The 26,366-nt window shown below is 48.7% G+C and overlaps 2 protein-coding genes across 4 annotated transcripts in view; one reads left to right on the top strand and one right to left on the bottom strand.

The window, feature by feature from the left end:
• FGD1 (FYVE, RhoGEF and PH domain containing 1) overlaps nucleotides 1-20,757 on the top strand; it is a 48,954-nt gene extending 28,197 nt beyond the window's left edge. Inside the window, exons 6-18 of the mRNA XM_003917763.5 lie at nucleotides 497-645; nucleotides 2,572-2,728; nucleotides 2,835-2,973; nucleotides 9,667-9,725; nucleotides 9,868-10,014; nucleotides 10,469-10,561; nucleotides 10,726-10,805; nucleotides 15,933-15,963; nucleotides 16,467-16,568; nucleotides 16,962-17,087; nucleotides 17,263-17,424; nucleotides 18,797-18,940; nucleotides 19,807-20,757. Coding sequence (XP_003917812.2) covers nucleotides 497-645; nucleotides 2,572-2,728; nucleotides 2,835-2,973; nucleotides 9,667-9,725; nucleotides 9,868-10,014; nucleotides 10,469-10,561; nucleotides 10,726-10,805; nucleotides 15,933-15,963; nucleotides 16,467-16,568; nucleotides 16,962-17,087; nucleotides 17,263-17,424; nucleotides 18,797-18,940; nucleotides 19,807-20,112 — 1,695 coding nt within the window. The 3' untranslated portion in view covers nucleotides 20,113-20,757. The remainder of the gene's footprint in view (nucleotides 1-496; nucleotides 646-2,571; nucleotides 2,729-2,834; nucleotides 2,974-9,666; nucleotides 9,726-9,867; nucleotides 10,015-10,468; nucleotides 10,562-10,725; nucleotides 10,806-15,932; nucleotides 15,964-16,466; nucleotides 16,569-16,961; nucleotides 17,088-17,262; nucleotides 17,425-18,796; nucleotides 18,941-19,806) is intronic.
• TSR2 (TSR2 ribosome maturation factor) lies at nucleotides 20,708-25,839 on the bottom strand. 3 transcript variants are annotated; one of them, XM_003917764.5, is made up of 5 exons: nucleotides 25,713-25,839; nucleotides 25,441-25,531; nucleotides 22,727-22,818; nucleotides 22,030-22,206; nucleotides 20,708-21,799 (listed from the first exon to the last, which is right to left on the bottom strand). In XM_003917764.5, the coding sequence occupies exons 1-5, from the start codon at nucleotides 25,791-25,793 to the stop codon at nucleotides 21,665-21,667; spliced, it is 576 nt and encodes a 191-aa protein (XP_003917813.1). In that variant the 5' UTR covers nucleotides 25,794-25,839; the 3' UTR covers nucleotides 20,708-21,664. The 3 variants fall into 3 exon arrangements, with proteins under 3 accessions (XP_003917813.1, XP_031516672.1, XP_021788829.1); XM_031660812.1 differs by lacking the exon at nucleotides 25,713-25,839 and adding an exon at nucleotides 24,241-24,383 and having other exon boundaries at nucleotides 25,441-25,530; XM_021933137.2 differs by lacking the exon at nucleotides 25,441-25,531 and having other exon boundaries at nucleotides 25,713-25,835.
• Between the last annotated feature and the right edge of the window lie 527 nt (nucleotides 25,840-26,366).

Below are 26,366 nucleotides of genomic sequence, written 5' to 3'. Positions count from 1 at the left end.
TTTGTTCACTGCTCTATCTTACCCTCTGTGACAGTGCCTCGCACACAACAGACACTCAAAAATATTCATTAAATAAACGGATCTAATTCCAACTTTCTCTCTGACCCGAATCTAATTCTAAGCCTGACCTTGATCCTGACTTCTAATTGTTCCAAAGCCTAACTCTTGGCAGCAGGGACCCCTTTCTGTGCCTGGGCAGCCTAACATTTCTTCAGAAGGCACCCTCGCACTTGAGTTAGATCTCAGCCAGAATACTTGCTCTGCCAGGATCAAGCACAAGTGTGGGGGCCAAAGCCAGGGACTGCTGGAATAACCTGAAATCCATCTCCCCAATATATAACCCTAACCCCATTCCCTGTATCCTCAGTCTCAAGACCAATGCTGATTCCAAAGCTCCACAAGCCTCCCCACAAATACTGCCCTCACCCATAAGCTGCCCCTTCACCAGCCAAGCCCCAGGCCCAGCTGGGCTGAGTGCTTCTGCCCTGCCCCACAGGTGTTCTGTGCCCGGCTGCTGGAAGAAGCTCGGAACCGCAGTTCCTTCCCGGCCGACGTTGTCCACGGCATCTTCTCTAACATCTGCTCCATCTATTGCTTCCACCAGCAGTTCCTGCTGCCTGAGCTAGAGAAGCGCATGGAGGAATGGTGAGGGACCCTAGACCTAGACTGCCCACTCCCCTGTCCACCTGCCTGCCGAGCCCAGACCCAGAGGTGTACACAAGACTTCATTGCTACTTGCTCTTCCTCTTAGTGACTTTTGAAAAAAGAATCAGAGCCGGGCACGGTGTCATCCCAGCACTTTGGGAAGCTGAGGCAGGTGAATCACCTGAGGTCAGGAGTTTGAGAACAGCCTGGCCAACATGGCAAAACCCTGTCTCTACTAAAAATATTAAAAATTACCCTGGCCTGATGGCACGTGCCTGTAGTCCCAGCTACTCGGGAGGCTAAGGCACGAGAATCACTTGAACCCGGAGGCAGAGGTGTGGTGACCCAAAATTGCACCATTGCACTCCAGCCTAGGTGATAGAGCTAGACTCTTAAAAAAAAGAAGAAAAAGAAAAAAGAATCAGGCCCAAGCTCTGCCTTCCAGGACCTCCCAGTCTGATGTGGAACACAGACCAGAACTCAGAAAATTACAACAGAATAGCATAGCCTACAGGAGTATTAGGTTAGAAGCCAAATTGGCTGAGTTCAAATTCCAGCTGTGCCAATTGGTAACTTTGAGCAAGTTTCTTAAGTTGCTGTGCCTCAGTTTCCTCATCTATAAAATGGGGGAAAATAATAACGGCCTACCTTGTAGGGTTGTTTTAAGGATTAAATAACTTAATACATAAAAGAGCTTAGAACAGTACCAGTATAGGCCAGGCATGGTGGCTCACGCCCGTAATCCCAGCACTTTGGGAGGCCGAGGCGGGCGGATCACGAGGTCAGGAGATCGAGGCCATCCTGGCTAACACGGTGAAACCCAGTCTCTACTAAAAATACAAAAAATTAGCCAGGTGTGGTGGTGGGCCCCTGTAGTCCCAGCTACTCGGGAGGCTGAGGCAGGAGAATGGTGTGAACCTGGGAGGTGGAGCTTGCAGTGAGCTGAGATCCGGCCACTGCACTCCAGCCTGGGCAACAGAGCAAGACTCCGTCTCAAAAAAAAAAAACAAAAAGCAAACAAACAAACAAACAAAAAACAGTACCAGGTGTATACAATAAGTGCTCAATGGACATGAGCATTTTTTATTTTTACAGTGCTATGATAGAGCAGAGAATGGGAGGCTGTGGGAATCCAGACAACTGGACCAAGCCTAGCTTGGAGATTACAGAAGGATTCAGGGAGAAGGTGATGCCTAAGCTGAGTCCTCAGGTAGAAAGGCAAGGTTTACAGGCAGCCTCCCAGGCTCCAGGCCTTCTTCCAATCCAGCCTTTAGAGTCCACACAATTTGCCAGAATGGTCTTTCTAAACAACAGTCAGACCGTGTCTCTCCCTGCTTAAAATCATGTCCACATTCCCCATACCTACAGATTCTCCACACCTACAGAGTCAAGTGTGTCCCCCTCACCAGACTGTGACCACAGAGGGCCAGCATGAAGCCTGGTTCCTATATTTCCCCACGAGTCTGTGAACCCTGAGGGCTGGGACCAAGTCTGGTTTGCTTTGCTCCTGCACCAGACTGACCAATGAGGAGTAAGACCAGGCCTGGTCTCTTTGTCTTACCTACCAGATGGTGACCCTCTCAGGGCTCAAATGGGTGTGACTCATTTCTGTGTCCCAAGCATCACCCAGCACACAGTTGATAATCAGTATATGAAGTGGTCCTGGCAGTAAGGTCTCAGGGTGGGTACTCCAACCAGCACTCGGGCAGGGCAGAATTGAGGCAGGTGGCATCCCAGGCTGTGGTCTGAAGTCAAGCCGAGCCTCTTGGCCTCATTGGCCTGTAATGTAAGCAGTATTTCTGAAGGAGCAGACTAGCTGAGAAGTAGGTTTCTAAGACTGAGATGAAAGGTATCTGGAGACCTGTGGGGGAAGATTCTGAGGGGCAAAGAGCAGCAGGACCACATCAGCCCCTAATTCCACCCCAGGGACCGCTACCCACGCATTGGAGACATCCTGCAGAAACTGGCCCCCTTCCTCAAGATGTATGGTGAGTATGTGAAGAACTTTGACCGGGCTGTGGAACTGGTCAACACCTGGACAGAGCGTTCCACCCAGTTTAAAGTCATCATCCATGAGGTGCAGGTAAGTGGTCAAGCTGGAGGGAGCAGACTGGGGGAGGAGAGGTCTGCAGGGACGTGGTGGGGGATCTGCAGCCAGATCTGAGCCCCTCTGCTTCTGCCTGTCACAGAAGGAGGAAGCCTGTGGCAACCTGACATTGCAGCACCACATGCTGGAGCCTGTGCAGCGCATCCCCCGCTATGAGCTTCTTCTCAAGGACTATCTGTTAAAGCTGCCCCATGGCTCCCCGGACAGCAAGGATGCCCAAAGTGAGTGTGTGCACCCAGGCCCCTTCCTGCTCCTCCACACTAATAACTCTAGGCCAGACCTCTGAGGCAGGACCCCAAGACTTAATTCACAGGGTCAGCCTTCCATTGCCTCATGATTGAGATCCCAGAGGAGGATCTCCAAACTGAAAGGCCCACATTGAGGTTCTGAAGTGAGACCCCAGGATGAGATCCTCCTTCTGAATGTTCTCTTTGGGTATTCAGGCAGGACCCTCCAAGTTGAGACCCCTGCCCAAATACCTGAAGAGAACATTCAGAAGGAGACCCCCAACCTGAACTTCCCAACTGGAAGCCCAGAGTTTGAGGAGCATGCCTATTATGATCCCCTAAAGGAACTCATCCATTTCCTAGATTGAGACCCCAAGGCTGACCCCTAGACTCACCCCCAAATGAAGTTGTACCAAATGAGAAAGGAAACTGAGCCTGAAACTTCAGGGACTGAGCCACCACGCTGAGAGGCCAGACTGACCTCTCAGGCCAAACCCACATCACAGAATCTCCACAGCTGAGCAACCCAGAGAGAGCCCTGGCTCATCAATTTTCCATCCTCCAGATTTAGAGCTTTCCTCCATGTCCATCAGCCACTACCCAGAATGAACCTCCCAAAAGAACCTCCAAATTGAGCACCCTAGACTGGACCCCAAATTTTCCACCTCTCAAATTTGGATCTCTAGGCTGAGATACCTCCTCCCCAGACTGAATCCTTATACATTGAACCACTAGAAAAGTCTTCTATCCCGATTCCTCCAGTATCAGCCTGAACCCCATACCCCAGATAGAGCTCCCCACAGCCTACCTCACTTTCTCTTCCCCAGATTGTTTTTTTTTTTTTTTGTTTGTTTTTTTTTTTTTTTTTTTTTTGAGACGGAGTCTCGCTCTGTCACCCAGGCTGGAGTGCAGTGGCCGGATCTCAGCTCACTGCAAGCTCCGCCTCCCGGGTTCACGCCATTCTCCTGCCTCAGCCTCCCGAGTAGCTGGGACTACAGGCGCCTGCCACCTCGCCCGGCTAAGTTTTTGTATTTTTAGTAGAGACGGGGTTTCACTGTGTTAGCCAGGATGGTCTCGATCTCCTGACCTCATGATCCGCCCATCTCGGCCTCCCAAAGTGCTGGGATTACAGGCTTGAGCCACCGCGCCCGGCCTCAGATTGTTATTTTCATTCATTCATTCATTCAGTTAACAGCTACTTACTGAGCACCTCCATGTTTTTGTGCATTGTTCTAGGTACTGGGGATATAGAGGTGAACAAAACAGACAAGGTCCTTGATCTCAGGGAGCATATATTCTAGTCAGCAAGAGACACAGTAAACAAAAATAATAAACACACAGCAGAGGCCAGGCGCAGTGGCTCATGCCTGTAATCCCAGCACTTTGGGAGGCCGAGACCAGGGGATCGCCTGAGGTCAGGAGTTTGAGACCAGCCTGGCCAACATGGTGAAACCCTGTCTCTACTAAAAATACAAACATTAGCTGGGCGTGGTGGCGGGCACCTGTAATCTCAGCTATTCGGGAGGCTGAGGCAGGAGAATTGCTTGAACCCAGGAGGCGGAGGTTGCAGTGAGCCGAGATTGCGTCACTACACTTCAGCCTGGGCAACAGCAAGACTTCATCTCAAAAAAAAAAAAAAAAAAAAAAAAGATAGCTGGGCGTGGTGGTGGGTGCCTGTAATTCCAGCTACTCGGGATGCCAGTGCAGGAGAATCACTCGAACTCGGGAGGCAGAGGTTGCATTGAGCTGTGATTGAGCCACTGCACTCTAGCCTGGGTGATAGAGAGAGACTCCATCTCAAGAATAAATAAATAAGTAACTAAATACACAGTAGAATATTAGATAGGTGCTGAGTGTAATTCTGAGAATTAGAAGAGGATGGCATGACAGTGGCTGGAGAGCCTACTTGAGATTGGGTGGCCTGTCTGACTAGAAGACAGTGAGTCAAAACCTGAATAAAAAGAAGGTAAGCACATGCCTGTTGGAGTGGAGCATGTTCCAGGCAGAGGCAACAGCAAGTATAGTGTCCAAGGCAAGGGGAGATATTAGAGGAGGTGGGGTGCTGGACAGGTTGCATATCTCTGAACGTGACAAGTGAGAGTAGAATGGTAGAAATGGGGTTGGAGAGAGGAGCAAAGACTGAAGGCCAAGATAAGGAGATGGATTTTATTCTGAGTGTGGTGAGTAGCCATGGGAAGGTTTCGATGTTGATCACTTGGGGAGCAAGAGAGAGAGCTGAGAGATCAGTTAGAAGGCTTTTGCAATAATCCAAGTGAGAAAAGTTGGCTTGGATGAGGACAGTAGCAGTAGAATCTGTGAGAAATGGTTGGATTCAGGATATATTCTTTTCAGAAGCAGCACTGAGAGGACTAGGGTGGAGTGGATGCAGGGCTTGAGAGAAAGAGTCAGGAATGACTTGTAGGTTTTTGGCTGGTGGTGGTGGTTTCTAAGATGATCTTAGGAGTCTGTTTTTGGACATGTTCAAAGTGAGCTGCTAGTCAGGCAGTTAGATGAATCTAGAATTCCAGGGAGAGATTTGGATGTCATTTGCACATAGATAGTATTCCAAAGCCATAGGGCTGGCCGAGATCACCAAAGGGAGCAAGTGTAAAAGGAGGGGAAAGAGGGCCAAGGACAAACCTCAGGGAAGTGGAATCAGCAAAGGAGACTTAGAAGGAGCAGTCCTAGGCTGGGTGCGGTGGCTCACACCTGTAATCCCAGCACTTTTGGAGGCCGAGGCAGGTGGATCACGAAGTCAGGAGTTTGAGACCAGCCTGGCCAACATGGTGAAACCCCGTCTCTACTGAAAATACAAAAATTAGCCAGGTATGGTGGTGCACGCCTGTAATCCCAGCTAGTCAGGGATCTCTTGACCTCGTGATCTGCCCGCCTTGGTCTCCCAAAGTGCTGCGATTACAGGCATGTGCCACCACACCCAGCCTATTTTTATTTTTATTTTTTTTGAGACTGAGTCTCTCTCTTTTGCCAGGCTGGAGTGCAATGGCACAATCTCGGCTCACTTCTATCTCCGCCTCCTGGGTTCAAGCAATTCCCCTGCCTCAGCCTCCCGAGTAGCTGGGACTACAGGCACGCACCACCACGCCTGACTAAGTTTTGTATTTTAGTAGAGATGGGGTTTCACCATGTTGGCCAGCATATTCTCAATCTCCTGACCTCATGATCTGCCCACCTCGGCCTCCCAAAGTGCTGGGATTACAGGCGTGAGCCACCGTGCCTGGCCTTTTATTATTATTATTTTTTAAGTGAAAGCAAGTTTATTAAGAAGTAAAGAAATAAAGAATGGCTACTCCATAGGCAGAGCAGCCTGAGTTGAAGAAATTGAGTTTCCTGTTTTGTATCAATCCCAACCCTATCTCAGGCCCCAGCATGAACCTCAGAGCTTGAGCTTGGCCATCTGAGCTTCCCTAATGGAGCCTCCCAGATTGCACTCCCCACATCAAGTCCAGAGATGAAACTTTGTCCCCAGAAACAACTTCCCGGTCTGGTTTTCTGAGCTGTTCAGAATGAGAATCTCTGAATGAGAGCCCACCTGAGATATGCACACTAAGATTCTCAGCCCAAGATCCTAAGCTGAGCTCCCAATTTTTTACCCCTCAGACTAAATTCCCCAGGCTGAGCCTCACAGAATCATATGTCTGGTTCCCCAAACTGACTTGCCCACTTTCTAGTTTCCAGATTGCACTCTAGAGCCTGGACCCTAGACCAGTCTCCCCATACCAGGCCATCTGGAACTCCTGGCCTCTGTTGCCTACAATGGGCCCAAGACTAAACTCCAAACCAAGATCCTAGACTGCCAAGCCCAGACCAGGCCCCACTAAAGCTTCCAAACCAAGCCCCTACATCAGGCCCCCCAGATTGCAGTCCCTAGCCTGAACCCCTAAGTGAAATTCTAGACTGAAATCCCCACACTGAGGCCCCAGATAAGGACTGTACACCCTGGATCCTTGGAAATGCCGGTCTATACTCCACATGAGACATCTCCAGACAGAGCTCGTTGTAACAAAGCCTCCAGTCAGAGCCCATCAGCCTACACAGGCCTGAGCTTGTGTGCCCACAACTTGCCAGAGTCTTCTTCCTATCCCCTTCCCTGGGTACCTCCTACCTCTACCACTCAGCCTGCCCCCTGCCCTGGGGTTGGGGAGATGTAGGATGTGTAGGAAAAGAGGCAGCTGGGAGATCATTCCCAGCTCTGATGCCAACTCTGCCACCCAGGTAGGCAACCTAGGGTGGCCACCTTCTCCCTGAGTCTTGATTTCCTCATTAGATAAATGGGGCACAATCACCTATGTTACAGGGTTGTTGTGAGGGTTGAAGGAGCTAATTTATCCAAAGCATCTGCCTGGAGAGGGCATTGGGACCTTGGCCCTGTCCTAGGGAGCTCCTAGTCTACTGAGGAATATGGATGCAGATGTATAAATACATGATGAGCACTGTGACTAGTGGGACAGAAGGGAGCAAAGGAGAATGTGAGAACCCAGACAGGGTCCTAACCCAGCCCGGCAACTCTGGGCAGGCTCACTGGAGGAGGTGAGCTGGATCCAGAAGACAGAGTGACCGTTGGCCAGATGAAGTAAGACGGGACATGTTTAGGGAAGTGCAGGAAGCTGGAGTGGTCAGCAGAAGCCACATCACCAAGGGCTTTGAGTCTTTCTCTTTTTTTTTTTTGAGACGGAGTCTCGCTCTGTCGCCCAAGCTGGAGTGCAGTGGCATGATCTCAGCTCACTGCAAGCTCCACCTCCAGGGTTCAAGTGATTGTCCTGCCTCAGCCTCCCGAGTAGCTGGGATTACGGGCACATGCCACCATCCCTGGGGAGTTTTTGTAATTTTAGTAGAGACGGGGTTTTGCCATGTTGGCTAGGCTGGTCTTGAAGTCAGGTGATCTGTCCCCCTTGGCCTCCTAAAGTATTGGGATTACAGGCGTAAGCCACCGCGCCCGGCCTCACCAAGGGCTTTGAGTGTTGGGCTAAAGGGCTAGGTCTTTACCCTGCAGGCACAGGGGAGCCACTGACAGATTTGAGCAGAGGAGTGGCAGTAAACGGTGTGAGAAAGTTCCTTCTGGCAGCCAGGATTTCGGAAGAAGGGTTGGAGATTAGAGCCCGGCCCCTGAAAGGCATGTGGACGCCTGAGCTGGGACTGGGGCCATAGATCTCCTTGAGCACCAAAACTTGGTCATGAAGAGAGAGCCTCTTAGGAAAACAAGACTTGGTTGGCCAGCCATATGGACCTTCTTCAGCACCTCTGCTCCTCCAGCACAGGCTGATTTGAGTGGGGAGATCCCAACGGGGTACACGGAGACTGTGGCCAGGCCTTAAGCATGGGTGGGATTTATTAGTGGGTGGAGATGTACAGGGACTTATTTCAGCTTTTTTTTTTTTTTTTTCTGACAGTACCTGGTCACTATAGGAAATATGGAAATTACAGAAAAAGATGAAGTAGGGAAAAAATCACCTGTGATCTGAGCCCCCAGAGAATAAGCACAATGAACATTGTGACATAAATTCTTCCTGGTGTTTTTTAGACATGTATACTCGTAAAAGTGAGATCATTCTATATAAACATGTTTGTATCCTTTTCTTAAAACACCCTGAGCATTTCCCAGATTATTAAAAGCCCTACATGAGGATCATTTGTAAAGGTTGTTTAATATTCCATTATATGAAGACAGCATAATGTATTTAACTGAACCCCTACAGGTGGCCATTTGTTTTGGCAGGGAAGAGGCACGGCCTCTTTTCTTTCTTTTTTTTTTTTTTTTTTGGCAGGGAAGAGGTACAGGTGGGTGTGCTCCCCTACAGATAGACATTTTTGTTTCCCACTTGGAACTGTTGTAAATACCAATATGATGAAAGTGTGTTTGTGTATAGGATGTGTATTTTCCTAGCACAGATACCCAGAATCAGAATCATTGAGACAAAGAACAGGATCATCTCATTGTTTCTTTATATGGCTTTTTCTGATTATAAAAGTAATACATGTTCTTTGTCAAAAATATGGAAAATACAGAAAAACTAAAGAAGATAATAAAAACCACCCATAGTCCCACCGTCCAGAGACAACATGGGTATGCTTCCTTCTGGTTACATATGTAACTCTTATTGTTATTATTAATGGTAATAATAATCTTGGCAAGCTTGCATTTTTTTTATTGGCTGCCAACTATTCCATCTATTGTGATTCTGGCATTGTGACATTGGACTTCTGATTTTAAATGATGTTGCTGTGGACCTCTTTGAGGGTGAAGCTTTCTGAGATGGGAGGGTGTGATCAAGCCAGGAGGAGGTGTTCAGGGAGGAAAGAAACCCCGAGGCCGGGTGCGGTGGTTCACGCCTGTCATCCCAGCACTTTGGGAGGCTGAGGTGGGTAGATCACACGGTCAGGAGTTTGAGACCAGCCTGGCCAACATAGTGAAACCCCATCTCTACTAAAAATAAAAAATTAGCTGGCGTGGTGGCACACGCCTGTAGTCCCAGCTACTTGGGAGGCTGAGGCAGGAGAATCGCTTGAACCTGGGAGGCAGAGGTTGTGGTGAGCCGAGATCATGCCGCTGCAATCCAGCCTGGGCAACAGAGCGAGACTCCGTCTCAAAAGAAAAAAAAAAAAAAAGGAGCCCCGGCAAGGCTCCTCTCTGCTAGTCCCCCATCTGACCTCACCTCTCTATGCCTGTAGAGTCTCTGGAGCTGATAGCCACAGCAGCAGAGCACTCGAATGCTGCCATCCGCAAAATGGTGAGTGGCCCTTCTAGCCCCTGCCCTTCCTTGGCCACCCACCTGTGGTGTCTCCATCCTGGGGTGGGGGTGTCATGACTTGTGAGCATCTGACAGGAGGCTGGCACCCCAACCATGCCTTTTGTTCCCTGTCTTCTGCCAGGAGCGAATGCATAAGCTGCTGAAAGTATATGAGCTGTTAGGGGGCGAGGAGGACATTGTCAGCCCCACCAAAGAGCTCATAAAAGAAGGCCACATCCTTAAGCTGTCAGCAAAGAATGGGACCACTCAAGACCGATACCTCATACTAGTAAGTGCCAGGCATGGAATTGTGGGTGGGTCATGCCCCTCCCAACACACACACACACACACACACACACACACACAGTGACCTGGTACTCACTCAAGACTATACCTCCTTTCATTCCTGAAAGAGGAAAAAAAAGAAAAACAAAGACTATACCTCCTGCTAGCCATTCTCTCCTCTAGTAATGAACTGTATTTTCACTACCTAGCTAGGATTTTTTTTCTCCATTTTACAGATGAAGTAACTAAGCCTTGCAGAGAAGTGACTTGCCCGAGGTTCCCCACTAGGGAGTGTCTTCCACGCCTAGGCTCTTTCCTTGTGACCCCTGTGCCCAATTTGGGCTGTCTTTTCTCCATCTATTGCCTACAGTCCTCAGCAGTAAAGCTTCAGGGCAAGGAGCTGGGCCACATCCCCACTAGGCCCTCCGCACATACATCCCAAACTTTTTCCTTCCTAGTTCAACGACCGCCTCCTTTACTGCGTGCCCAGGCTGCGGCTCCTTGGCCAGAAGTTTAGCGTGCGGGCACGCATTGATGTAGATGGCATGGAGGTGAGCATCCAGGAGGTGGGAAATGGGAACCTGGAGTGGGGCATTGGTGTTGGGAGGAACAAAGATACTGGCTTTGACCCCCAGTCTGTGTGTGTATGTGTGCAGAGGGCTAGGGCCCTGTGGAGTTCAGTGGCCTCACCATGCCCCTTTCTCCCTCCATTCAGCTAAAGGAGAGCTCCAACCTCAATCTGCCTCGAACCTTCCTGGTGTCAGGAAAGCAGCGCTCCCTGGAGCTCCAGGCCAGGTACTTGTCCTTGCCTATGCCTTTCCTCCAGCGCCTACCTCCCTTTTCTTCAGCTATGCTGAGGCATTCCAGGCCCAGAGATTGTTCCAGAGACAGGATGGGCACCTTTCCCCAAAGATGCAGGCTTGCTCTTCAGCGGTGGGGGTGATCCCTAAGGGTTAGACGCCATTTAGATTCAGGGTGAGTACTTCACGATGTGGGGAAATGTGCCACTCCTGCCGGGGGAACCATTTGGAAAATGAATAAGCTCTCCCTAATTAAAGCAAGAATTTCTTCTGGTGGATTTTGTTAGAGGAGAGAGAAGAATGGGATGCGAAACCCAACATGAATAATACCACCACAAACAGTTTATTGTAGATTCAGAGATCTAAGAGACATAACAATCAAATGCAGTACTTGGTCCATGACAGAAGACTGGTTTGGGATAAAGAGCCCTAAAAGACATTTGTGGGACAATAAGAGAAAATGTGGATGTAAAGCGAACATTAGATATTGAGAAATTATTGCTGTCTTAGGTGTGATAATGGTATGGTGGTTATGCAGGAGAATGGCCTTGTTTTGCAGCAGTGCATGCTGAGGGCTTAGTATCACAATGTCTGTTAATTACTTAAAAGTGGTTCAGCACCCAAAAAATACATATGTAACCATACATACACATTTGTACACATATACATACATACACATACACAGTCATGCACTGTATAACATCATTTTGGTCAATGACAGAGCATATATATACAGTGGCCCCATAAGATTAAAGTACCATATTTTACTCTACCTTTTCTTTTCTTTTTTTGAGACAGTCTCACTCTGTCACCCAGGAGTGCGGTGGCGTGATCTCAGCTCACTGCAACCTCCGCCTCCCAGGTTCAGGCAATTCTCCTGCCTCAGGCTCCTGAGTAAGTGGGATTACAGGTGCACGCCACCACGCCCATCTAATTTTTGTATTTTTAGTAGAGATAGGGTTTTGCCATATTGTCCAGGCTGGTCTCAAACTCCTGATTTCGAGTGATCTGCCTGCCGTGGCCTCTCAAAGTGCTGAGATTACAGGCATGAGTCACTGCGCCTGGCTTTACTATACCTTTTCTAGGTTTAGATATGTTTACATACCCAAATAATTAGTGTGCTACAAATTGCTACAATATTCAGTACAACTGTAACATGCTTTACAGGTTTGTAGCCTAAGAGCCATAGGCTGTACCTTATAACCTAGGTGTGTCATAGGCTAGACCATCTAGTGTACTAGTGTCAGTACACTCTCTGATATTCGCACAACAATGAAATGGTCTAATGACACCTTTCTCAGGACACATCCCCGTGGTTAAGTGACGTGTGACTGTATGTACATATATATGAAGTAAATATGGCAAAATATAAAAAAATTTTGCATCTCTATAGTGGGTATATAGATATGTATTGTACTTGTGCTATCCTGTTTACTTTTTTGTATGCTTGAAGTTTTTTATAACAAACATTTTTAAATAATAGCATAGGATAATGGCCAGCCATTTAACAGAGGGGCCTTTCATATCCATTTTCTACTTGGATGATTATAATCATAGCTCATATTTCCTGAAGACTTAGCTTTTTGCCAGGTACTGTTTTGAGTGAATGTTAACTTAAAATTTTAAGTCTAAGTTGATTAGTCAAAAGCTTACAAGAGCCCTAGAAGTAGCTACTGTTACCATAAATCTACTTTACAAATGGGGAAACTTAGGTGTAGGACAGTTCTGCATGCAGGGCACACTGGCTCACACCTGTAATCCCAGCACTTTGGGAGGCCAAGGTAGGAGGATCACTTGAGGCCAGGAGTTCGAGACCAGCCTGGGCAACATAACGAGACCTCGCCTCTTAAAAAAAAAAAAAAAAGAAAGAAAAAGAATATTTATGTACTTGCCCAAGATCCCAGAGCAAGAAAGGAGCAGAGCTGAGACTGGAGCTCAGGTCATCCAGCCCTGGAGTCCACGTTCCTAACCAGTATCTATGCTGCCTTCTGAGGGCCCAGGTGAAAGGGTATCAGGGTCATGGTGAGGGTCAGAGGATGGATTCATGTCAGTAGATGGCCTGCTTCTGACAGGCTGTGAGAAAGTGAGAAATGACTGGCTGTGACTGTGAGGAGGTGGGAGAGAGAGATGAATGTGAGATAGAGGGTGTCCTCCTCGGGGATGAAGTGAGTCTTGAAGCTTGGGGAGATTGAGAGCCTCAAGGAGGCCTGCAGCAGGGAAAGTGAGAGCAAAGCACATGCCCTGCACATCCAGGGGAGTGACAAGCCACGTGACAGGGACTCATCATCTTCAGAGAGGAAAGGGGCTGCAGTGGGACACTGGGTCCAGAAGGGGCAGCCAAGCAGTGTAGGATTTTCTCCTAGTGGCCGCAGGAAGGCATGGAGGGTTTGCTTTGCTTTGCAGTCACTTTTACTGCCCTTAAAAGAAAACAGAAATTTAATGTAAATTTTCAAATATCCAGAAAAATACAAGTACAAGCACCCAGATGCTCACAACTTAGACAGCTGCTTCTCAACTTTGGCAGCCATTGGAATCAGCTGGGGAGCTTTTAAAAATTACGGATGCCTGGGACCCATCTGCAGAGATTCTGATTTAATGGGCTTGGGGGATAGCCTGAACATGGAGAGCTCTAAAAGCTCCCCAGTTGATTTTATTTTAGTTTTTAATTTTTATTTATTTTTGAGATGGAGTCTCGCTGTTGCCCAGGCCAGAGTGCAGTGGTGCGATCTCGGCTCACTGCAACCTCCGCCTCCTGGGTTCAAGCGATTCTCCTGCCTTAGCCTCCTGAGTAGCTGGGACTACAGGTGCATGCCACTGCACCCGGCTACTTTTTGTATTTTCAGTAGAGACGGGGTTTCGCCATGTTGGCCAGGCTGGTCTCGAACTCCTGACCTCGTGATCTGCCCGGCTCGGCCTCCCAAAGTGCTGGGATTACAGGCATGAGCCGCCACACCTGGTCCCCAGGTGATTTTAATGTGTGTATCAGGGTGTACAACCACTTATTTAAGAGTCAACAACTATTGACATTAAATGTCTTTTGCTGAACCATTTTAAAGTAAATTACAAATATCAGGACCCTATACACTTCAGCATGAACAGCCAAAAAAAACACTACTGTAGTTCTTTTTTTTTTTTTGAGATAGGGTCTCTCCCTGTCATCCAGGCTAGAGTGCAGTGGCATGATCATGGCTCCCTGCAGCCTCAAGAGACTCCTGGGTTCAAGTGATCCTCCTGCCTTAGCCTCCCAAGTAGCTGGGAATACAAGCATATGCCACCATGCCCAGCTAATTTTTGTATTTTTTGTAGAGATGAGGTCTCACTATGTTGCCCAGGCTGGTCTTGAACTCCTGGCCTCAAGCGATCCTCCCGCTTCAGCCTCCCAAAGTGCTGAGACAACAGGTATGAGCCACCACTCCCGGCCTATTGTGGCTCTTAAAAATAAAAAGCAACACTTGTTCACTTCTAAGCAATTATAAATTAGAAAATATAGATAAATAAAATAATTTTTTATTTGAGTCACAGTTTCTCTCTTGTTGCCCAGGCTGGAGTGGCAGCAGTAGCGCCATCTTGGCTCACTGCAAGCTCCGCCTCCCAGGTTCAAGTGATTCTCCTGCCTCAGCCTCCCAAGTAGCTGGGATTATAGGCTCTCGCCACCACACCCGGCCAATTTTTGTATTTTCAGTAGAGACGGGGTTTTGCCATGCCATGTTGGCTAGGCTGACCTCAGGTGATCCACCTGCCTCGGCCTCCCAAAGTGCTGGGATTACAGGCGTAAGCCACCGCACCTGGCCAATAAAATAATTTTTTAAAAGAATACGATCAGAATAGGGCAGGCGCGGTAGCTCATGCCTGTAATCCCTACACTTTGGGAGGCTGAGAAGAGAGGATCACCTGAGGTCAGGAGTTTCAAGACAAGCCTGGCGAACATGGCAAAACCCCGTCTCTACTGAAAATACAAAAATTAGCCAGGTGTGGTGGCGCACACCTGTAATCCCAGCTACTTGGGAGGCTGAGGCTGGAGAATGGCTTGGATCTGGAAGGCTGAGGTTGCAGTGAGCCGAGATCATGCCACTGCACTCCAGCCTGAGTGACAGAGCGAGACTCCGTCTCAGAAAAAAAAAAAAAAAAGAATACAATCAGAATAAGGTGATTGCAGTGCAGTGCAGAGCAGATAGAAGAGTCAGGGAGGGAAGACAAAGGGAAGGGGAACTCACACTGATTGAGCATCGAGTGTGCCAGACATTGTGCTGAGCACTGTACACGTTACCTCAGTTACTGCTCAGAACCCAGAGAGTGATAATCATTATCTCCATTTTACAAATGAAAAAAAAAACTACCCTCTTTTCTCAAACTTGACATCCCAGCAACAGAGAATATTTTTTTCTTTTTTGAGACAGAGTCTCACTCTGTCGCCCAGGCTGGGGTGCAGTGGGACGATCTCCGCTCACTGCAACCTCCACCTCCTGGGCTCAAGCGATTCTCATGCCTCAGCCCCCTGAGTAGCTGGGACTACAGGCATGAGCCATCATGCCCAGCTAATTTCTGTATTTTTAGTAGAGACAGAATTTCGCCAGGCTGGTCTCCAACTCCTGACCTCAAGTGATCCACCCGCCTTGACCTCCCAAAGTGCTGGGATTACAGGCGTGAGCCACCCACACCTGGCCAACTGATAATTATTGACATGGTTTCTTTTATGTTCTATATTCTCTCCCATACATTTCACCCTTACCCCTCTACCTGAGGCCTAGCACCTACTTGAAAAGTCCTCACCCAAACTTCAGACTGGGGCATGTCCCCTCCTCTGGGCTCCTTGGCCTTATTTTCACCATCATCTCCCTGTATTGTCCCTGTCTATTTCCTCTACTGGACCATGAGCTTCTTGAGGGCAGGGTCCTCTCTGAAGCTCAAGTTCTTAGCACAGGGTCTGGAAAGTATTAATAATCGTTGAATAAATAAACCCAGGCAGATTATGTGACTTGCCCAAGGTCATATAAATAATAGGTGAAGAAGAGGAGGGTCAAACCCAGGTCTTTCTGACTCCAAAACACCTGCTCTTCCACTCCAATTGCTTTTTGTGGGCCTGCCTAACCAAACATCTTTCTTTTTTATTCCCCACCCCAAGGACTGAGGAGGAGAAGAAAGACTGGGTCCAGGTAACATCCAAGGCTCTGTGGTAGGGGGCTAGAAGAGTATTAACAATCTCCTAGGGGTTGATGGATTCTCCCTCAAAACTCACATCTAACCAGAATGGTCCCAGACACCTTTCAACAAACTTTACTATCCCCATTTTACAGATAAGCAAACTGAGGTGCAGAGGTTCAGCAGAAACTCACAAACTCTTCTTTTAGGAAGCTGATTTCTCTGAGGGTGTGTAAGGTGAGGGTGTCAAGCTCTGTAAAATCTTAAGCCCAGAAGGTGGCCAAGAAAGCCACCTGAGGTTTTTCAGCCACCACTCCCCCTCCCCCATTTTACACTTGTAACACTGAGACCTGGATTTGGGAGGGGATTTGTTCAGTCATCCACCTACCAGCGACACAGCTGGGTCTGAAACCCAGCTTTTCTAAGTTCAGGCTAGGGTATAGGAAGGTGAGGTGAAGGTAGAAATGGGTGGTTTGTGGGGTGATCTGACTTCTCATTTCTTAAACCTCCTCCCCAGGCCATCAACTCCACCCTCCTGAAGCATGAACAGACGCTGGAGACCTTCAAACTGTTGAACTCAACAAACAGGGAAGATGAAGACACCCCGCCCAACTCTCCAGTAAGAGTCCCTGCCCTCTTTCCCCTGTACTGGGACCCCTTCCAGACTTTCAAATCCCCACCTGACCTTTAGATGATCCTCTCCCCTTCCCAGAGGGTAATGACCAGAGAGGCAATGCATGACCTCAGAAGCAGTATTCCATTGGTAGGGCCACAGAGAAATCATTGGGGAAACTGAGGCCCAGAAAGTATAATAGAAATGACTTGTCTTCAGTAGCACAGTAGCTAGGAGCAGAGCCAGGACTTAAAGGCAGGTCTTCTGAATGTGGCTGCTCCCCCTACCCCCAGCCCATGCCCACCCCATGATAATCCAAGCCTTGGAGGAGGAACAAGGGCTGGCTGGACTGGGTTGGGGAGTAGCTGTCTCTGACCTGAGACCTGGCCCTCCCCACAGAACGTGGATCTTGGGAAGCGGGCACCTACACCCATCCGGGAAAAGGAAGTCACCATGTGCATGCGCTGCCAGGAGCCCTTCAATTCTATCACCAAACGCAGGCACCACTGCAAGGCCTGCGGGCATGTGAGTGTTGGGAGGCAGGGGCAGAGCTAGGGAGGGGACAGCCTGGCAGCCCAAAGGCCCACTGCAGAGTGGGTACCCTCCAAGTGGTGGGAGGCCGCAAGTCTGCTGTGGGAGTTGGTATGCTGAAGGGAAGACCCGCTGGAATCAGGCTGCTCTTGCCCACTTGCCACCCCAGGTGGTTTGTGGGAAGTGCTCCGAGTTCCGGGCCCGCCTCGTCTATGACAACAACCGCTCCAACCGTGTGTGCACTGATTGCTATGTGGCCTTGCACGGGGTGCCTGGGAGCAGTCCAGCCTGCAGCCAGCACACACCCCAGCGCCGGAGGTCCATCCTGGAGGTAAGAGCCAGGCCCCTGACTAAGTCTCCCACAGTGGGCAAATGGGCTCCAACTCTACCCAGTGAGACTGAGGAGGTCCGAGTAGCTGGGAAACAGTAGTGATCAAGGGACCCAGGCTTGGAGTGAGTAAAATGAGGACAAGAGCGAATGAAAGACAGTCATCTTTAAGTACTTAGACATTTAATCCCCACAGTAACTAATCTGCTCATGCTATTGTTCTCTTTTACAAACGAGGAAACTGAGGCCCAGAGGGGTCATTTGCCCAAATTACACAGCAAATAAGTGGCAGCACTGGATTTTTTTTTTTTTTAATTAAAAAATTGGCCGGGCGTGGTGGCTCATGCCTGTAATCCCAGAACTTTGGGAGGCTGAGGCAGGCGGATCATCTGAGGTTGGGAGTTCAGGACCAGCCTGACCAACATGGAGAAACCCCGTCTCTACTAAAAACACAAAACTAGCCAGGCAAGGTGGCACATGCCTGTAATCCCAGCTACTCGGGAAGGCTGAGGCAGGCGAATCGCTTGAACCTGGGAAGCGGAGGTTGCAGTGAGCCAAGATCGCGCCATTGTACTCCAGCCTGGGCAACAAGAGCGAAACTCCGTCATAAAAAAAAAAAAAAAAAAAAAAAAAATTAAAAATTGTCTTCTGTTACTACAAAGTAGGGTAAGTAAAACAATATAAACAAAAAATAATAAAATACCATATCCCTTCTACCCAAAAGTTAACTACTGTTAGGGCTTATCCTATCTTTCGAGGCATATATGCACAAACACACATTTTGGAGGTTTTTTAAAAATAAATCTAGGTATTTATTTAACACTTAAAAGAGTACTTACCCTGTGCCAGGAACTATTCTAAGCACTTTGCATATATTAATTCATTTAATTCTCACATCAGCCCTCTTTGCTCTCCTTCCAAGTCAATACATTTTCATCTAGAGCTGGGATTCTAAGCCAGACTTCATTAACCACCGACATACCCCCTTAAAACCACAATGCTAGATTACCTCTCACTGAGTGTAGAAAATGGATGAGTGATGAAAGACAGAAGAAAACATGAGGCCTAAATGTGTGAATGGCTTGAGGAATGAATGCCCTGACTGAAGAAAGAATGCCTGACTGAGATCTACACACTCCTTCCACTGGCCAGTAGAGGCAGCAGCCGTTGCCCAAATGAGGCAGACAAACCTAGCTTTGAATCTTAGCTCTAGCTGATTCACTGGGTGGCACTGGACAAATCACTCCTGCCACCTGAGCTTGAGCGTCTTCATCTGAGATGGGAATAGCAGTCCCTACACTGAGGAGGCATTAAAGCCAGGAGGAGCCAGGCTAGGCCTTCTGTCAACATCGATGTCCTGTGTCTCTGGCCACAGAAACAGGCCTCGGTGGCTGCGGAGAACAGTGTCATCTGCAGCTTCCTGCACTACATGGAGAAGGGTGGCAAAGGATGGCACAAGGCATGGTTCGTGGTCCCTGAAAATGAACCTTTGGTGCTGTATATCTACGGAGCCCCTCAGGTATGCATCCTACTCCTTTGGGTCCTTTCAGCCACCTGGCAAAGCCAGGGTACCCCCTTACCTCCAGTCATTGACCTCTCCTTGGCTTTGGAAGATAAGATGAGACTATCTCTAAGAGGAAATCAGAACCCCAACCCTTGAGAGACAATGACTGGCTAGAGACAAAGAGTGGTTGTGGTATGTAGGGAAAACCAGGTTGAGTTGTGGGCCTGGCTTCCTGGAAGGAGTAGAGATGGGGAACTGCTAGGTCCAATTTGCAGTGGGTAAGAGTATGCAGATGGGGCCAAGCACGGTGGCTCACGCCTATAATCCCAGCACTGTGAGAGGCCGAGGCAGGTGGATCACCTGAGATCAGGAGTTCAAGAACAGCCTGGCCAACATGGTGAAATCCCTTCTGTACTAAAAATACAAAAATTAGCCTGGCATGGTGACGTGTACCTGTAGTCCCAGCTACTCAGGAAACTGAGGCAGAATTGCTTGAACCCGGGAGGTGGAGGTTGCAGTAAGCCAAGTTCATGCCACTGCACTCCAGCCTGTGCAACAGGGCAAGAGTCTCAAAAAAATAAAATAAAAAGTATGCAGATAGAGGCAATAGCATAGACAAAGGCCTGAAAACATTATTTGGTATGCTAAAGAGATTAGCCCAGCAGTTTTGTGGGAAGAGGCAGGGGCGGGGGGAGACAGGTATTTAAACCAGCCTGCATTTTAGCCCCAGTTCTGACATGTTCCTGTTGATAACACTGGAGCCACGGAAGGTTCCTGAGTAGGGGAAGAAGACAAGAGCATATGCAAAACCAGTTAGAAGCTGGGGCAGGGGGAAAGGTCTAGCCCCAAGGTGGCCCCAGCTCTGTCCCTCCTCCCCGCAGGATGTGAAAGCCCAGCGCAGCCTGCCCCTCATTGGCTTCGAGGTGGGACCACCCGAGGCAGGGGAGCGGCCTGACAGAAGGCATGTCTTCAAGATTACCCAGAGCCACCTCAGCTGGTACTTCAGCCCTGAGACAGAGGAACTACAGCGACGCTGGATGGCTGTGCTTGGCCGGGCGGGCCGAGGGGACACGTTCTGCCCGGGGCCCACACTGTCTGAGGACAGGGAGATGGAGGAGGCACCGGTGGCTGCTTTAGGAGCCACTGCTGAACCCCCCGAATCCCCCCAGACCCGAGACAAGACCTAGAGGGTTTGGGGCAAACTGGGAGCCCCCACCCCACACTCTAGCTGCCCATGTCTGATTGGGGGCTCTAGCCCCTTCCCTCCCAGCTCAGTCAATACTTGAACTCCCATCACGGGCACTTTCAATCCCGAATGCTGGGTCTTGGGTTTTTTAATTCATCTTTTCACAAAACGTGGGCTTTTAAAAAATATATTCCTACAGTGATGTTAATTTTTATTAATCCCTGTCCCCAGAGAGGGTGGGAGCCATTGCTAGACCCACCTGAATTAGGTCGTTTTTCTCCCTCATCCCTCAATACCCTAGCACAGATCCTGCCTCCACCCAATTCCCCACAAAGCACCAGAGGTAGGAGACCTGGATTCAACTGCCAGCTCTGCCACTGACCCTGGGGCCCCGACCCACCCCTGCCTCCTCAGCCAGTGTCTTCACACGTACAACTCCACGTGGGGTGGCAACTAGACCTCTCCTGCCTCTCCCATGGCTTACAGCTTCGACCCGGCCCCAAGGCTACCCAGTATTTTATCGTCCAGACCCATGGCAGGGCCACCGGGCAGGACAGGGGAACGGGGGGAAGACAATGGATACTCGTTTTTTTTTGTTTTTTTTTTTTTTTAAAGAAAAATACAGTTTATTTCAGGCTTACAGTAACTTTCATAGCACTGCTGTGCTCCGTTCGTCCATCTGTTTGGTTGTCCGAAGTACCAGGCTGCTAGGGTGGGCTCAGAAAACCGCTCCCTTGTAAACTCGGAAGCTCAGCTCCCAGAAGGTGGATTTGAAGGCTACTCCTCACAGGTCAAGCCACAGGTTAAGCAGTAAGGTATTATTTATTAAGATCTTAAGCCTCACTCCTGAACTCAAATGGGATGGGATAAGGAGTAAGGAAAGAGGTTACAGGAGACAGAAAACAAAGCCCAGCCCTTCCAAGCTCACCACCTAGCCAAGGTCTTCGAATTCCTGAGGGAACCCAGGGCTGGAGGCTGGGCTGCAGGAAGGCAGCATTCCTGGGAGGTTCCAAGTTCTGGGCAGGGGTACAGAGTTGTTGCGTGTGTGGGGGGTGGGGTAAGGGAAAGGCTCCAGAGCTACTTTCGTTCACATCTTCACCTATTCTCCCTTCCACTTGCATGTTCATCTCACATTCCTGACCCAGCCAGCTCCCTATCACTGAGTACTGCTGCTGCTGCTGGTCCTGTCCTCCCCAAATCCACCTGCCCACCGTCCACTGGCATCTAGATCCTCCTCCAGCCACACCCACACTCACTCATCCCCTTCCTCACAATGACTGCACCCAAAAGACACTGTACTGGGGAACCCGGCTTCGTCACTCAGATGTTAACTAAAGGCCCAAGGGAATGTGCTGGACAAGGTCCCCCCACCCCCAAGACCAAGGACCCTAGGGTTTCCTTGCCCTGGAGGGAGCTAGACAGGGGAACAGGGGAGAGGGTAGAGATGGGGCAACCAGTCCACAGGTCTACAATCCTCAAAAAAAAAAAAAACCCTACAGACAACTCTCAGAACTAGCAAATAAGGGCCCAAAGCCATTTCCAACCATGCCCACTCATTTTTTTCTCCGGACAATGGTCCAGCCATCTTCCACTATATCCTCTTCCTTAATAGTCTGAGCGTCTGGATCAGAGGGTTCAGGCTGGGAGCAGACCCCATCTGTAGCAGCCCCATCATTCGTAGCTGTGACCTGGAGGGGAGATTTAAAAGAGAGCTGAATACACTGGCCACTGGAGACCCAGGCTCTGCTCCAGTTTTTCCAGGATTGGCTGTGTAACTTTAGGAAACTTCCCTGCCCTCTTTGGATACCACTACTATCACCAACCACCACCATCCCCTTATCACTTCCCTGTGAATCTAGCTGCTCTCCCAGAAAATTGAAAACATCTGCATCCCCAACCCAGGGGGCACCCACTTCACCTCCATCTCTTCCACACTGTCCACATCATCTTCATCCTCATCAGTCTCTTTAGCTGTCTTAAGTGCAGTGGCTGTGACCTTGCATTTTCTTTGAGTGATGCGAGAGGCCATCTCCCTCAGAGCAGCCCCGTCACCCCTCTGGAAGTGGTGGAACATGGTCTGCAGTTGCTGGCTCACCTACCAAGAAAATATTCAACCAGTTTGGATTTTCCAGAGAATCTACTATACAAACAGCCCATTTTGAAGCAACAGTCGGGAGTAGGTTGGATATTTCCAGAAGAGAACAGGGCTCTTTCCTCCCCAAGGAATTAACCAATGAAGCAACCACATATGAAGGGCTCAAATGAGGGCCTAACGCATGACATGAGGGCCTAAAGCAGCAAAAGAGGGCCTAACTAGCAGGGAAGGCTCTAGAACTGGGCTTTGAAAGAAAGAAGATGTAAAAGGGCAGGTAATCTTATTGGGGAGCCAAAATGGATCTGGACTGGCCTGACCTGCCCTTGGGATGGGGGTGAGGAACAGGCCTGGATGGGAATGATGTATAGAAAGAAATAAAAGAAGGCAGGGTTTGGAAAGGCCACACTTGTTCCTCTAGGCAACAGAGAGTCACAGTCAAGAGTTTTGGCCCAAAACAGACAGTTGGGGAGAAGAAAGACTGCAGGTAGGGAGACTGCAGTTGTGCCCATGGTAAGCTCACCTGGGGCAGACTCCCATCTTCCACGACTGTATCAAACTCATTGGTCAACAGCTCTCCAAGGAAGTCTTCCACCTCATCTAGCTCCAAGTCAGCTAAGTAGAAAAGGACAGGGCCCTTGAGTCAAAGACCAGCCAACTTCATCACCCCTGCCCACTGCTCTTCAATATCTACTTGGTGGATCTGCAACTTGGGTGGGTAAAGGCACAGTAAGCCTTTTATCTGCTGAAGTGTTCTGCATTCCAGGTTTTAACATAATTTTTTAAGAACCACTAAATATTAATACCTCATTTCCAATCTCTTCCATCCTGCCTTTTATCTGCTAAAGTGTTCTGCATTCCGGGTTTTAACATAAGTTTTTAAAGAACCACTAAATATTAATACCTCATTTCCAATCTCTTCCTACCAAGGCCTCTTTCCACAACTCCTAGCCCTACACTCACCCTCTTTCATCTGGCCTATTCTAACTAGCCTTCCCTCTATGAGACCTTGAGCAAGCTACTTCTTTCTGAGCCTCAGTTTTCTCATCTGTAAAGTGGGGCTAATGGTGGCCTCCTCAAAGGTCTGTTAGGAGGAACCATCCAACACAATGCCTAGCACAGTGAAGATCCATAATCCATGTTAATTTGTGTCATGTAAAAGCTGAAGTTTTTGAAGTGTAGAGAACCTTCACAACTGTGGTTCCACTGATAAAAAGAAGCCACAGACCAATGGGATAGTTAAGAAGAAATGGACATAGTAATTCCAATGATGAAATCACCATAGCCTTGACACTGACATCCTACTGTGTGACTCTGACTGAGCCACCTTCCTCTCTGGGCTTCAGTTACCCATGGGCCTATGCTCTACTTTTTCTGAATTAGAGAGTATCTCAAGAAAGTCTTCCACAAAGCTCCTAGCCCTCTCCCCTCTATGTGCTTTCCCTGGGAGAGCTCATCCACACTCTTGGCTTTGCCTACCACTCAAACTTAATATCCCCCAAATTTATCTCCAACTGAGACTACTCTGTGCCTGAACATTTCACAGATGCCGCAAATCCTCCATATCCAAAGCCAGACTCATCACCTTACTCTTTGAACCTGCTTCGCATCCTCCAGGGTTCCTCTACTCCGTGAAAAGACACCTAATCCACCCATCAACTCAAACCAGGAACTTGCCTCTTTTTCCCTCCCTGTCTACAGCCAACCAATCTCCAAGGCCCTATTCCACCCCTTCTTTTCCATGCCTGTTGCCACTGTCCTACTTCAGGCCTCATCAGTGTCCAGACAAAAACAGCATTCTCATCAGTCTTTCCCTCTCCAGGCTATGCTTCATACTGATTACTTCCTGAACTTTCTAGCCAGCAAATCCCACCCTATTTCTCACCTTAGAACCTGCCCACGAATTTTTACCACCTACTGCAGTGTTTCATAGTTTGCCTTTGAGAAATATCTGTTCTGCTGGGTCTTAAGGGACTATCCATAGAAAGCTAATGAGAAACAAAAGCAAACAGGTTTTTTAGTGGTTCTTATTCTTACCCAAGCCTTTAATATGTTCATGAGTGTTGAGACTTTTCAGTGGGAGCAGAAGAAAAGAGTTTTTCTTACATAACGTGACTGGAGAAGCTTCTTCACTGAACATCTAACAGGACTAGTTAGCATGAATTTTGGCAAACACTGGCCTAAATGATAAAATCAAAGGCACATAAGGGCTTCCATGTCTTATGCTTTTCAGGGGGGCTTCCCATACCCCAGCTTCATTCTCTACCACTCCTCCACCCACCCCCATGCACACACACCCATACTCCAATACTGAGCTCCCTGCTACTTTCCAAATATAACACATTATACCCTCATGCCACAGAACTTGAGTATTGCTGTCTCTCTGCTTCTCCCACCTAGTTAACTCCTTCTCATTAAGATCCAGCCCAATTCACCACCTCCACTGAGAACCTGTCTCCCCAGCCTGTTACCCCATGCACACTGAGCTCCTCTTTATCAGAAAATCTATCAATGTTGTAACTATTTACGTGTGTGGATCCTCACTGGATAGTATACTTTCTTGAGAGAGATGACTGTGCCTAATGTCATCTCCAAAGCTAGAAATTGAATGAAGGCTTTTTTTAAAACCATACTATGCAACAGGCCCTCTACTGGGCCTCTTGTTCTTGTATATCCCTCAAGACAAGCCTACAGTGAAGATCTTTGCTGTCCAAACAGCCACAGGTGGTTACTGAGGGCTTGAAATATGGCTAGGCCAAATCGAAATGTGCTAAAACTGTAAAATACCAGATTTTGAAAACAATACTAAAAAATGTAAAATATCTCAATGTTTTATACTGATTACATGTTGAAATATTTCGTATACAATGAGTTTACTAACATTGGTTTCATCTGCTTTTTGCTTTATTAAAGTGGCTACTAAAAAATTTAAATTACATGTGACTAGCATAATATTTCTACTGTACAGCGCTGTGGTGGATACTTTTATACGCATTTTAGGAACAAGGAAACGGAGTCTCAGGGAGGTAAATTGCCTTGTCCAGAGTAATCCCACGAGTCAGTGGCACAGCCCGTAAAGCACTGGAATCCAGGATTCTGACTCCAAAAACTGAATTCATTCCACCTCGCCTTTAGGTAACAATCCACAACTGCTCGAGAGGAAATGCAGGCTCTGCGGGATGGGGCTCCTCTCCACACCCCCACACAGGCGGGTCGCAGCGCCTCACATTCACTCACCATTGCGCATGAAGTAATCCTCCACTGCACCCCCCAGCCACTTGGCCTTCTCCTGGCTGTGCACACCCCCGAAGCCATTCTCCACAGCGATCTGTAAACACAGGTCCAAGCCCATCACGTCAACTTGGGAGCAGACTTGGAGTTGCCTGGAGGCCGCTTACGCCGCCCAGCCAACTCCTCTTACGCCGCCTAGCCAAGCCTCAGGCACCTAGCCCAACCAACTCCTGTTCTGCCCCTGGCCCTAACCTTGACCTTGCCCTGGCCCCACTGACCTGCAAGGCCGGCCAGGCCTCCAGGGCCGCGCAGACCCCAGCCCGGAAAAGAGCTCGCGCATCTTCTGCAGCGCCCGCCATTATCCGGCCCCGGTCCACGTGACGTCCCGGCGGCCCAATCCCTCCGTAGCTCGGCCCAGGCTGAATGAGACGCAAGCCGAGCCTGAGAACACAGGATTCTCTTTTCCGCAGACCTGGCAGCAAGACTAGAGCAAAAGAAAAATCTGTCAGAGCGATCAATGACACCACCAGAGTCACTCACTTCAATCAAAGGACACCAGACCTGAAGGACGTGTGGGGTCATGGTTTCCGGATCCGTGGGTACTGCGGAGGAAATATGTGGGGAACTTATTACAGATACAGATTCTAGGCCCTGGGGCAGAGGACTCAGTGAGTATAGCCTTAAAACTCTGCATTTTAAAAAAGCATCTTAACATCTGCATAGAATACTGCGACGAACAACAGTAAAATACAATTAGCTCTCCCTATGGGGGGCAGTCCACATCCGTGAATTCAACCAACCTCAGATGGAAAATATTCAGGAAAAAAATTGCATCTGCACTGAACATGTACATACTTTTTTCTTGATATTATTCCCCTAAACAATACAGTATAACAACTATATACATAGCATTTACACTTTATTAGGCATTA

The sequence above is a fragment of the Papio anubis genome, chromosome X (assembly GCF_008728515.1).
Source record: "Papio anubis isolate 15944 chromosome X, Panubis1.0, whole genome shotgun sequence".
Classification (NCBI taxonomy): domain Eukaryota; kingdom Metazoa; phylum Chordata; class Mammalia; order Primates; family Cercopithecidae; genus Papio; species Papio anubis.
Note: the sequence above shows the minus strand (reverse complement) of the source record. Positions and strands in the feature narration are given on the sequence as shown.

What these genes read in the sequence shown, in the direction of transcription:
- TSR2 (XM_003917764.5), bottom strand. Translation starts at nt 25,793, where the DNA reads ATGGCGGGCGCTGCAGAAGATGCGCGAGCTCTTTTCCGGGCTGGGGTC. An exon ending in AGGCCTGGCCGGCCTTGCAG is followed by an intron (nt 25,532 to 25,712) that starts GTCAGTGGGGCC and finishes CTGTGTTTACAG; the next exon opens with ATCGCTGTGGAGAATGGCTT. An exon ending in AAGATGGGAGTCTGCCCCAG is followed by an intron (nt 22,207 to 22,726) that starts GTGAGCTTACCA and finishes TTTTCTTGGTAG; the next exon opens with GTGAGCCAGCAACTGCAGAC.